Genomic DNA, 12551 nt, shown 5'->3' on the forward strand with positions numbered 1-12551 from the left:
AAAGAAGGAAAGAAGGAAAGAAGGAAAGAAGGAAAGAAGGAAAGAAGGAAAGAAGGAAAGAAGGAAAGAAGGAAAGAAGGAATGAATAAAAGAAGGAAAGAAGGAATGAATAAAAGAAAGAATAAAAGAATAAAAGAAGAAGGAAAGAATAAAAGAAGGAAAGAAAAAAGAAGGAAAGAAAGAGTAAAAGAAAGAAGGAAAAAAAGAGGGAAAGAAAGAAGGAAAGCAAAAATGAAAGAAAGAAAGAAAGGAGAAAAAGAAGGAAAGTGTTATATATATATAAATATAATAAATATCAAAATTACAATAAAGGCAAAGTGAACAAAAATAAAAGCATAAATAATTAAAAAATAAGAGATTTCTAATAAAGGCATAATTGAACCAAACAAATAAATAAATCAAGATAACAATCACAATAAAAGGCCAAACAAAGAAAAACACAAACAAAAAAGAAACAAAGGGAAAAAACCCACATGTGCCCATGCTCCTTTTTTTGCCTTTTTTTCCTTTTTTTTTTTTTTTTGCTATTTTTGCCTTTTCTGCTTTTTTGCCTTTTCTTTCTTTACCTTTTCTTTTTTGCCTTTTTCTCTTTTTTGCCTTTTTTTTTTGCTTTTTGTATTTTCCTCTTTTTTTTGCCTTTTTTTTTTTTGCATTTTTACCTTTCTTTGCCTTTTTCCCCTTTTCTTGCCTTTTTTTTTTTTTTTTTTGCTTTTTATGCCCCCTTTTTTTTTTTTTTTTTTTTTTTGCTTTTTTGCCTTTTTTTCCTGCCTTTTTCCCTTTTTTCTTTTTTGCTTTTTTTTGGCCTTTTTTCCTTTTTTTTTTTTCTTTTCTTCTTTTTTTTCTTTTTCCTCTCTTTTTTTCTTTTTCCTCTCTTTTTTTCTTTTTCCTCTCTTTTTTCCTTTTTCCTCTCTCTTTTTTTTTTTTTTTTTTTTAAAGCAAACCCTCATTTCTCCCTCCCTCTCCCTCTCATCCCCCTCCCACCCTCCCTCCCACCCTCTCCGGGGCGGGGGCACCATCCCGGCCGCGCCGCTCCCCGCCCGTCCGCGCTGCCCGGGGGCGGTGTCGCGGTGTCGCCGCCGCTCCCCGCGCCCGTGGCTGTCCCCGGCGCTGTCCCCGAGCCCGCGGCGTGCATGGCCGTGCGCGGGCGGCGATGGCAGCGCGCTGATGGCCCAGCTCGCCATGGCTGCCAGAGAGGAGCTCTACAGCAAAGTCATCCCGCGGCGGCACCGCCAGCACCGCGCCGGCACCGTCAAGCACGGCTCGTCGCTGGAGATCCTGCTCTCCATGGGCTTCCCCAAGGCTCGGGCGTAAGTGGCTGCCCCGCAGGACGCGGGGGGTTTTATTTCGTTCTTTTCTTTCGCTTTACGGAGGTGGAGAGAGAGAGGGGGGAGCCGCGAGGCTGCGCTGCTCCGGAGCTGCGCGGGGCCGGACGCGGGAGGGAGCGCCGGGGAGCCGGGGAGGCAGCCCGGGGAGCGGCGGGGATGCGCGGCCGGAGCGGGGATGAGCTCCTGGAGAGGGGAATGAGCTCCCGGAGCGGAGGATGAGCTCCAGGAGGGGAGGATGCACTCCTGGAGAGGGAGGATGCTCTGCCGGAGCGGCCCGGGCAGCGGAGGATGTGCTCCCGGAGCAGGGGGATGCGCGGCCGGAGCGGCCCGGGCAGTAGGTGTGCTCTCCCGGAGCGGGGGATGAGCTCCTGGAGCTGAGGATGAGCTCCCGGAGAGGAGGATGCACTCCTGGAGAGGGAGGATGCTCTGCCAGAGCGGCCCGGGCAGCAGGGGTGCTCTCCCGGAGCAGGGGGATGCTCTGCCGGAGAGGGAAATGCACTCCCGGAACGGGGGGATGCGCTCCCGGACAGCAGGGATGCTCTCCCGGCTGCGAGGGGATTCGCTCCCGGAGCGGCCCGGAGATGCCTTCTCGGAGCAGCCAGGGAAGCGGGGAATGCTCTCCGGGCAGCGGGGGGGATGCGCTGCCGGGACGGCTGAGGGGGTTATGGCCTGGGGATGCACTCTCCGAAGGGCCCGGACGGCTGGGAACGCTCTCCTGGCAGCGGGGAACGCTCTCCTGGAGCAGGGAATGCTCTCCCGGGTCAGGGAATGCTCTCCCGGGGCAGGGGATGTTCTCCTGGAGCAGGGGATGCTCTCCTGGATCAGGGGATGCTCTCCCGGAGCAGGGAATGCTCTCCCGGAGCAGGGGATGCTCTCTTGGAGCAGGGGATGCTCTCCTGGCACTGGGATGCTCTCCCCGGGCGGCCCGGGGATGCTCTCCTGGATCAGGGGATGCTCTCCTGGCACCGGGATGCTCTCCCGGCACCGGGATGCTCTCCCCGGGCGGCCCGGGGATGCTGTGGCGCCCGCGGGATGCTCCGCTCGCATCCAGGCAGGAGCCCCGGGCACAGCGGGTCCCGTCCCCGCGGCCCGCCCGGGTCGCTGGGCATGGCCAGGGCGGGCAGCGTTCGCCACCCAGACTGGAACTGCTTTAGCTCGGACACCCGGGGGGTTTCTTTAAGCCGTGTACGAGTCACCCTAAAAGTAACGGGGCAACAGAAATAAATTTCCACAGCGAAGTGGTTCGGTTTTCCTTGTCCAACTCACGCCGTGGTGCAACCTCCCTGCGTGTGCTTGTGCTTTAAATTAATCAGGCAGCAAAGTAATGATAACTTAATGAGGGGCAGGGACTCCTGAAGTGGGACTGCTCCTTTTGGGATGCAAATGAAACCGGTGGGCATCGGGATGGGTCCTTGACCTCCCCAAGTTTTCCGTTTGTTGTTGATACCAATCAGAACTCCGGGATGTTGCAGCCTGTCTTGTCACAGTTCGGGGTTTTTTTAAATATAAATATAGGCAGGCACGTGCAGTTTAAGGGCATATGTTCCTTGCGGATCTGTGGGTTTGCACGGCTCCACCAGCACATGCAGGAAATCTTATTTTTGTTTTCCACGGTGCTGCTTTGCACTCCTTCTGGCTATCAGTTATCTCCTGAGATCAGCACACGGCTTTTAGACACCGGGAATGCAAATGAGGAGCGGGGCAGAGCGGTGACTTCATGCTTAGCTCGGAAGAAAAGATGTGCATCTTTCAGTGGAGCTGGAATAAGATAAAAATAATTGAAAAACCCAGCTTGATCCTATGAATGAAAGTGGTTCTACCTGCACAACAGTGCCATCAAGGCTGCCAGGCTGCCCTGCTCTCAGCTGGCTCAGGAGCTGTGTCTGTGGGTCACATTCCTGCCCAAAAAGCACTGACATTTGTTCAGATGCACTCAGAGCTTCATCACGCAAAGCAGAGAAGGTTAAACACAGGGAGCAAGCCAGAAAAATGGGCAAAATACCCCAAAATGCAAAAAAAGTACTTGTTGGAAATGCAGCCGGGCAGATGGGTGAATCTGTCTGGATATGGAGTTCAGGATAACCCTGTGTGACAACTGAGCAGAGCAGAGAAGGTTAAACACAGGGAACGAGCCAGAAAAATGGGCAAAATTTCAGAAGTACCTGTTGGAAATGCAGCCAGGCAGATGGGCAGAGCTACAACCCTGTGTGACAGCTCAGCTCTCTGCTGGGACAGGCACCACTGTCCCATCTGAGGAGAAATGAGTGTCCCTGTTCCACCCTGCTGGAAAAGCTACAAATAATTCATCATGCCAATTCAGACAAGAAGCAAAACAGAAATAAACCAAATAAAATCCGAGCGGTGCCGCCGAGGGTGGGACGTGGATGGAGCACAGGTTTGGGAGCTCAGGAGAAAGGAGTGCAGGGCAAAAGGACATTCCCTAAAGGTGCAGAGAATGCTTTTTAACTCTCTCTAAGTGGGAATGGGAACACCAAGATGCCAGCGAGGTAAAAACATCCTCCCTGCCAGAGGAGAAAAAGCCTTAAAGCCCTTGTGGGTTTTCTCCCAGCTCTGTGTCCTGCCCCAAAGCCACAGCTCCAGCAGGAATTCAGTGCAGTGGGATTTCAGCTCTGCACACAAACATGAGCCAGGCTGGTACTTTCAAGTGGTGACCATCTGTTTGAGTGGCTTATGCAAAACAAACCTCCGAGTTGTCAGACAAGTCTGTCAGGCATGTCACAAAATCCCCTGGCTGCTGGCAGCAGCGGCCTCCTGCCTCTCTGGGGGGGACTGATTTTGGGGACAGGGAGGACAGGGCAGGCAGGCCCACAGACACGGGGCTGAGCTGCAATCAGAATTTCCAGGGTGGTACTGAGGAGTGAGATGTCCAGCTTTACCCTGAACATGTTAAAATAATCCGAGGGGAAAGGCTGAAGGTGATTTCCAGGTGTTGTTCCAGGTGTTGTTCCAGGTGTTGCCTGCAGTCCAGCACTGATTTTTCCCCAGCTAAGGGGAGAAGTTGGGCTGAGCCAGGCAGGAGCCAAGAGAAGATTTCAGGTAGCCAGTGCAAAACTGCCATGGATCTTGGGTTCAGATCAAGGAGTTCTTAAAAAAGCCTTTATGTGTCCATCCCACAGGTGGTTTTGGGGGATTGGGGATGAAGGGCCCGTCAAAGGACATGTCCTTCCTTTCTGAGCTATCACAGCAATTTATGGGGCTGCACCAATGTCAGTGTCCCACGCTGACACCTTTGAGGCTTTCCCTGCTGTCCCCTCTGAAGAATTGTCTGGCACAGCTCTGTCTGTTTTCCTTCTCCAGCACCAGCTTCAGCTCAGGGCTCCTCTGAATCACAGGGTGGTGTTCAAACCACTTTTGGGAGCTTTGACCTGAGCGTGGCACCTGCCCAGAGCCCTGCATTGTCATCCCTTTGAAGCAGCACCGCGGGCTGCTGTTCCTTTGCCAGCTCACAGCCTTTATTATTGTTTTATTTTGCAATTATTCCATTACATTACACACTGTCTGGTCCCACAGGCTGTCCCCATCCCCAGCAGCTTCTGCTTGAAGCAAGCAAGGAAGGCAGAGGTGATGTTATAATTCCCATTTTGAAATTTGGGCACCAAGAAAAACATTTTACACAAAGGCCTAATCAAACCCCAGTGCTTCAACGCCCTAAACACAACAAGAGGATTCCTCCAGAAAGAGATTTCATACAATTATTACTTCCCAGCTGCCCCAAAATATTATTTATCATCTTGCAATGAACCTCCCATCAGTGGTTCCACCTAATTGTCATCCAGTCTGCCTGCCAGCACCTCTCACTAATGTTTATAATCCCTGGATATTGCTGAGAGTAGAGAGAAGAAAAGCACAAAGTAATTTACAGGCCACCAAAACCACAGGGGATCACTTACAGCTCCTATGCATGTAGAAGCAATTAAAAAAAAAAATCCATAATGTGTCTATAAAAGGCTGAAATTGAAAAAAAATTAGTGATGGACTGCAGTTTCATTCAGACCTTTGACCAAACTTGAATTATTGAAACTTATTTAGCCTGCACGGTGCAGAAATCAATGTGGCTCCAGAATCTGCAAGGTTTTAAAAGTTTCATGTCAGCCTTTATACTCCTCCAAAACATCCTCAAAACCAGCAAGTTAGTATTCTAGGATGAAAAAAAATAATTAATCCTGATTTTTTTTTAAAAAAAATCTGGGTTCACATATGTACATGGATATATAAATGTATAAAATTTTAGAGGTTTCAGTTGCTGCACACAACTCTGAATTCAAGCCACAGCTCTGGGACGCTGTTTGAGAAGAGATCCAGGCCTAAAAAAATGAAGATAATTCCCTGGTCCCTGCCATTACTGAGGCTGAATAAATCATTGCCCATAACCAGAACACCTAAATTAGAGATATTGTGCTTTTCCTGTCACTGCGCTGTCTCTGATAAGCAGAAGAGACAACACAGGTGGCAAAGCTTTCCAAAACTAAATGGATCTTCCTTCCCCTCATCTGGAAAAGGCTTTAACTCCGTGTTCATGGCCTGAGGAGGAGTTAATTCCCCCGGACCTGGAGAAAACCAGGCTGACGTGGATTTGCCTTCCCAGAAACGATGAGAATTTACAAGTACTGAAGGGTTCATTATTGTGGAAGAAATGAAGCTCAGATCCAGCTTACAAACAGCAAAAGCTCCTCTGGTGTTCTGAAGGGGATTTGAGCCTGCTAAGACATGTTTTGCTTAGTAACAGACTTAGCAACATCTCGGGATTTCAGCCCAGCAAGGCCCGGAGTCGCTCCTTCCTCCAGGGCTGGAGCTGGATTTGGGAAATTACAAAGTGCTGCTCATCATTTTCAATTTTGACGTGGTTTCCCTTCCTGCACGGCTTTGCCTTCAGGGGGTTTTGTTTTCTGCAAATGCTCCTGGCTGAAATTCACCCTGCTACAAAGACCTAGCCCAAAAGCAGCCCCGAGTCCCCCTTGAGCCCAAGAATTTGAAGGATTTTCCTGATTCCCAGTGACTCGTGCTGGCCCAGGGCGTGGAGGGAAAGCCCATCCCAAGGGAAGAAACGTTGCTTGGGAGGCTCCACTGAGAGGGATTTCCAAGTTTAGCAGCACTGGAGGAAATCTTGAACCCTCGAATGGAAAATCCAGGTGTTGCAGCCACAGGGGTTTAGGGAAAAGCTTCCCCTAAAGCTCTGTCTGTGCTGATCGCTGGGGCAGGGATCTGGGGCTTGGGCAGAGCCGTGGATGGAGGGGCAGAGAAACCACCTGAGCAAAGCACTTCCATTTCCAGTCCTGCCCGTGGGTATTTGGGAGCACGAGCTCCCCAGGGAGGGTTGGGGACCTGTTTCCAAAGGTGACAGAGGGAGAAGCTCTGGAGGTCTCCTTTGGGAATCACCTGCACAAGCCCCTGGCTCCCTCGCTCAGCTCTCGCTGGTGTTTAGGGGGTGAGGATGGAGCAGCCTGAGCTCTGAACTGCTCTGGTTTGTGTTTGCAGTTCCTGGGTCAGCTCTGGGGCCTGGGTTCCCTGCACTCAGCTCTCACTGGGGTTTAGGGGGTGAGGTTGGAGCTCTGAACTGCTCTGGTTTGTGTTTGCAGTGCCTGGGTCAGCCCTGGGGCCTGGGTTCCCTGCACTCAGCTCTCACTGGGGTTTAGGGGGTGAGGTTGGAGCTCTGAACTGCTCTGGTTTGTGTTTGCAGTGCCTGGGTCAGCCCTGGGGCTCGGGACAGTTCTGTGCTGGAGGGGATCCAGCAGCTCTGCGGGACAGGGGCTGTGAGGTGAGGCAGCAGCTGCCAGGGAGGTGCTTCAGAAAGGCTTCAGGAAGGTCCATTTGGGACTCAGCCCCCTGCCTGCTCTGCACATGGATTTTATTTTTTTTTCCATTGGCTTTGCTGCAGGTTTCTGCCGTGGGACTGAGATGATTCCTGCAGGATTCAGGTTGCTCTGTGTCAGTGGGTCCAGTGTGTTTGGGGTGGGGGGATCTCCATGAGACAGTTCCTTACTTTAAAGATCCAAAGTGATAAACCACAGAGGGCTCTTCATTTCCACAGTATAATCTGAAAACAGAGAAGCTTAGATATCAAATCTATAGTTAGGCTGATACTTGCACCTGAATCTGTAGAGTTTCAGTCTGTTCATGACAAGGCTTAGATCTGCTCCAAGCAGAACAACAATTTCCATGACATGGTGCAACATTTTCAGAGGGAGGGAGATCTCTTATCAGAGGCAAAGGAGTCACTCCTGTGATAAGATCATGTGTAAAATGATAATGGCAGCAGCAGTGCTTGGTGTCACCTCAGTGGTTCAGGGTGACAAGGAGACAAAAGTGCCATGAATCAAACGGACACAGAAGTGCCGTGAGTCAAATCTGATGGCTGGGAGCCGTGGAACAGTCAGATATTCGGGGCTGATACCCACAGAGAAAACCTTTCTGCCACCAACACCGAGGGAAGGCTTCAAGGCCAGAGCACCCCTGCACAAAGATTGCTCAGCCAAGGGCAGGGAGTCCCTGCAGGACCAGAGAGAACGAGCTCGTGTGTGTTCAGGGAGGAAAACAAAAATAACAAACTCCTCTGCAGTGCCTGCACGCCCCACACTGCCCTGGGAGCTCATCAGGAGTGTTTGGGCAGCATCACCGTGTGCCCCGAGGGCCTGGGGCAGCCAGCATTCCCTGGATTGCTGAGATGTGCTTTTCAAGGCTGTCTGCCTTTGGCAAACGCTGACAGAGATGTCAGAGAGTTTCCTGGTCCCTGAGTACTTGGTTTGTTTTGCTGTTAGAATCACATGGTGACAAGAAAACATTTCCTTGGGCTTCCGTCCCTCTGATGATTTCCTTGTCTCGGAGCCAAGGTCCTGAACTTGATCCTACCCTCTGCTCTGGGAGGGAGAGGAGCTCAGAAAGGGCAACCCAGACCTCACACGTCACTGAGGGAGCCTGAAAATTGCTCTGTGCCTTCTGTGTCCAAGCCCCGAGCAGTTCAAGACTCGATCCTTAGGAGGGAATTCCCTTCCAGCTTCCCATCAGCTCCGAGGGGTGCAGATACCGGGGTTATCTTCTCTGTCCCTTTTCCTTTCTCTTCACCTCTCTCCAGGCCTGGTACCACTGCCAGGAGCCAGTTTAAATGCACTGATGGATTCTCAAGGCAAAGAGTGGCAGGAGGAGCTCAGGATTTCAGCTATCCTGAACCTCACAGCAGGTCTGAACTGAGCCTTGTTGGCGTTAAATGCTGATTCTCCGTCCCCCTTGGGCAGTGGCTGTTTCCTGCAGAATTCTGCCTCTTGTGAAGCCCTCTGGATGTTCATCCCTGGATTATTGTTGCCACTTTCCTGTGGAACAGCCTGTGCTCGGAGGATGCTGCAAGCCCTCGAGACTGGCAGAAGTCAGGGGGGAATTCCATTCTTTGAAAGATCCTGAGAAAAAAAAAAAATAAAAACCCCATAAAAACATGGTGCTTTTAAATATCAAACGCTAATCCTGCTGGCTCCCAAGGACATTTGGGTGTTTTTAAGTCACTTTTGAAAGTGAATTTGGACTCCCAGATTTTGCTCAGAGTTGGAGACGCCGCCCTGGGTTTTTAACTGAGAGCTCATCGTGGATTCACAGCATGTGCTCTGCAACTGCAAAAAGAATGGAGACATCCGTGTGTGTGTCTGTGCTGCACCAGTCTAATTATCCTCAGCAAGCAGAGTCATCAAAGGAGCTGTGTTTCAGCAGCTGGCAGCGTTTTGGATCCCAGCACCGCTCCCTGCAGCCTTTGTGCTCCACCACGGGCTGCTCTGCCCCTCTATGAACACACCCAAGGAGGAGAGTCACGGGTGTTTTATTGTCCCCACCACGTTCTGCTTGTGCACAAAGGCTGAGCTGGACAGCAGCAAAAGGAAGGAAAATAAAAAAGAAAAAAATCCAGTGAGAAATTGAGGGAGTTGCTGAAATCGCTGTGTGGCTGCAGTGGCTGAGACCAAGATGTCCCAAACATTTCTGAGCAGGCATCAAATGGCATAAAGGGACACCTGAAACAGAGGAGGTGGTGCTCCTCTCTTCTGAGCTCTTCCCCATTTCACCGAGAGCCATTTGCAGTTTGGTGATGCAAATTTCAAGATGAAACCCCAGTGATGGTTTTCCCCCTGTGAGCAGACACCTGATTTTTATGTCCCACAGCCCTGTTGTGCCAGGAGGAAAGGTAAATCCTCCTTGCTGCAGGAGCTGGCACGAAACAGGAGCCAGAAAGAGCCTCCAGAGGGGAGGATGGGGAGGAGGAAGGAGAAAGACAGGCCCTGATCCCAGCATTGCCTCCAAAATCCCCTTTTTTCCCCCATTTAGATTGATGGGTGAACCCACAGCTGCATGAGGAGCAGCTGAGCACCATTCCCATTTTACAGACAGCAAAATGCAGCTCCAGACAATCCATGGAGGCTCCTGCTGGCAGAGAGGGCACCTTAATGAACATTTGCCATCCACTGGAGACAAAGGGCTCTCCACCACTGCAGCTCTAAGTGGTGTCAATGATGTCCTGCTCCCTTGCTCTACAATTATATTGGATTTCTGCCTCCCAATCGATATTTCCTTCTGAGAGGAGCTGCCAAGCCCCAGCAAGTGTCAGATCACAATAAATTAGCCAGGGATGAGCCACTTCTCCCAGGCTCCATTCAAAGAAATCTCCAGCTAACCCAGATTTGGAGCTGGTTCTTATTCACTGCAGTGCACGGGCAGCAGGAGCAAGCCTGGGAGTGAATGGAGTTTACAGCTGCACCTTGCAAATCACATTTCTGTTCCTTTTACACTCTCCTCATAGCTGTACCATAAATGCATTCATGTGCTGAGGGGCAAAGCCTTCCAGCAGTGTAAATCAGCCCAGCACCATTTCCTTTGTGGGAGCAATAACAACGCGCAGCAGCTGAGCATCCTCACCAGAAATAACCCAACTTTCATTGCTAGCAAAGTTTCCTTTAGAGAAATGGGTATTTTAGACTATTTTATACCATTCAGGGAGTGCAAAAAAAGCCTGGGCATAAATAAGAGTCAGCACCAGAGCCTCTGGGAAGGAAGATACAAACCTCAGGTGTTTCACAGCACGTTTATGTGTGGAGAATATTACAAATAGTGACTCCAGCTCCCTGCCTGGAGCTGGGGCACACAGCCCTGCTTTTCCAGGCACATAACCCTGCTTTTCCAGGCAGCTGCATCCATGGGAATCTCCTCACCAGAGGACGAGTCAGGAAGGGCCCCACAGCACAGAAGAGCTGATGCCTCCTTCCAGAATGCTGCAAGCACAGGGGGATCCACGCTGTGTCCTTTAGCCATCAGCCCATCCCTGCCACGAGGCCTGTGAGGGCTGAGCTCACAGTCAGAACCCCTCACACCAACCTGAAACCAGCTGCGTGGGGGGGTTTAAAATTGTTTGGTTTTGGTGGAAAGAGTGGGATTTGCAGGGGGAAAATGACCTGCTCCCCCCTGGCATTTCCTCTTTTCTCCCTGAGGTGGAATTTTCCACTGGCATGGGAAGTTCAGCCTTCATTTCATCACCAGCTTCCCAAAGAAGCCATCAGATGCCACCACAGAGAGGATTTAACCCCCTGCAAACACCCTGACTGGGGGATCAGTGCATCACCCCCATCCTCCTCCACTGCCTGCTCCAAAGCTGCTCATCCTCACTGGGATCAGAATTCCAGCCCCTGGGAACTCCAGGGAGGGAAGGATGATGTGCTGGCACTCAGCTGGACTCACACATTCCTGCTGAAACCCTCCAGCTTTTCCTGGCACAGCCTGTGACTCCTCTGGAAGCGCATCCCGCGTGGAGGAACTTGTGCATCACCCGTGCTCCTCGCCCTGGCCGTGTCCTGCCAGCTCTGCTGTGACTCAGCCTCACCAGGGGCTGCTGAGATCCCTCTCCACCTTCTCCTGGGCAGCTCCAGGGAGCAGCTGCTGATTCCTGGGCTCCTTCTGGGTGTTCAGCAGGGCCCATCTGCTGCAGAGGGAGCTCTGAAAGGGCAGGGCCAAGGCTGCCCGGAGAAAACGCAACAGCAGGAGGGGGAAAATGAAGAATCTTTCACAGAAATGTGTCATCCTTGAAGAGCCTGAGGCCAGGACTGGGTTTGGAACTAAATTCTGATCACAAAACACGGGAACAGGATTTCCATGCCTTAATGTTCCCTCCCTGTGCACACCCCCACCAATCCCCACGACAAATGGAGACAAAATTCTCCTGGAGCTGCTGCCACTGCTGCTCTCCAAGCAGAGCTGCAGGAGCTTGCTGAGGTGCCGTGGGACTCCCCTGGGATGACAGCTCAGGAATTTGACATATTTGCTGTCAGCAGCTTGTTCTGGGGGAGAAGGGTGACAGGGATGTCCCCTCAGCCTCTCTCACAGCCAGGGGGGCTGTGCAGTGCCCCAGCACCCAACCCAGCACCCAAACCTCTCTCTGCCTCTGCGGGACGTGGGGAGGACACGCTCACAGGGGCTGGTTCATCCCTTCCGACAGCAAAAAGTCACTTGAAAACCTCCTCAGACCTCACAGGGAGCTGAAATGAATGGCACAACCGAGCCACCAGCCCAGGAGAAGAACCTTCCTTGGTTCCTGGAGCCACAGCCAGCCCCAAGTGCAGGGTGCTGCCTGTTTTTGGCTTCAGGGGTGCAGTAGCTCCCTGCCTCACACGTGTTTGGGGATGAACCCATCAAAGACACGAATGGGGCACTGGAGTTGTGTCTGGAGCACACAAAGGGCACCATTCCCCCTTGGATCATCAAAAGCCCAAAAAAATCCCCTAAAAATCTCACTCAGAACACAGGAGGAAGTTGTGGGGTTTGGGTTTGTTCACTGAAAGGAACTAATTGTGAAAGCTGAGGTGTGTTTGTGTGCTGTGCCTCGCTGTGTCCTGGAGCCAGGGCCTTTCTGGAAGGGCAGGAGGGAGGAGCTGAAGTCAGCAGCCACTCTGGGAAATGCTGGCTGAGGGATGCTCAGCGCCTCTGCAATCAGGCACCTCCCTGAGCATGAAAGCATTTTGAGGTTTTTGCCTGAGGACACAAAGAGAGGCTCTGGCAGCGCTGGGTGATTTGGATTTGCCATCAGGCCGTGAATAACCCCAAAATGTGCTCTTAGGTGGAAATTAGCTGCTGTTCCAGGCATCCACCTCAACCTTCCACCCACTGGATTTGATTTCAGTTTCGCTGCAGCACATCCCCAAACCTTCCAGGACCTTTGATGTGACTTTCACTTCAGTAATAGACATG

At 51.4% G+C, this 12551-nt stretch overlaps 1 protein-coding gene across 1 annotated transcript in view; it reads left to right on the forward strand.

Annotated features, from left to right (window-relative positions):
- The first annotated feature begins 1002 nt into the window (after nt 1-1002).
- The window catches only part of UBASH3B (ubiquitin associated and SH3 domain containing B), a 73761-nt gene continuing 62212 nt past the window's right edge, over nt 1003-12551 (forward strand). Inside the window, exon 1 of the mRNA XM_063417917.1 lies at nt 1003-1307. Within this exon, the coding sequence (XP_063273987.1) occupies nt 1165-1307 (143 nt within the window). The 5' untranslated portion in view covers nt 1003-1164. The remainder of the gene's footprint in view (nt 1308-12551) is intronic.

This window comes from Prinia subflava, chromosome 22, assembly GCF_021018805.1.
Source record: "Prinia subflava isolate CZ2003 ecotype Zambia chromosome 22, Cam_Psub_1.2, whole genome shotgun sequence".
Lineage (NCBI taxonomy): Eukaryota > Metazoa > Chordata > Aves > Passeriformes > Cisticolidae > Prinia > Prinia subflava.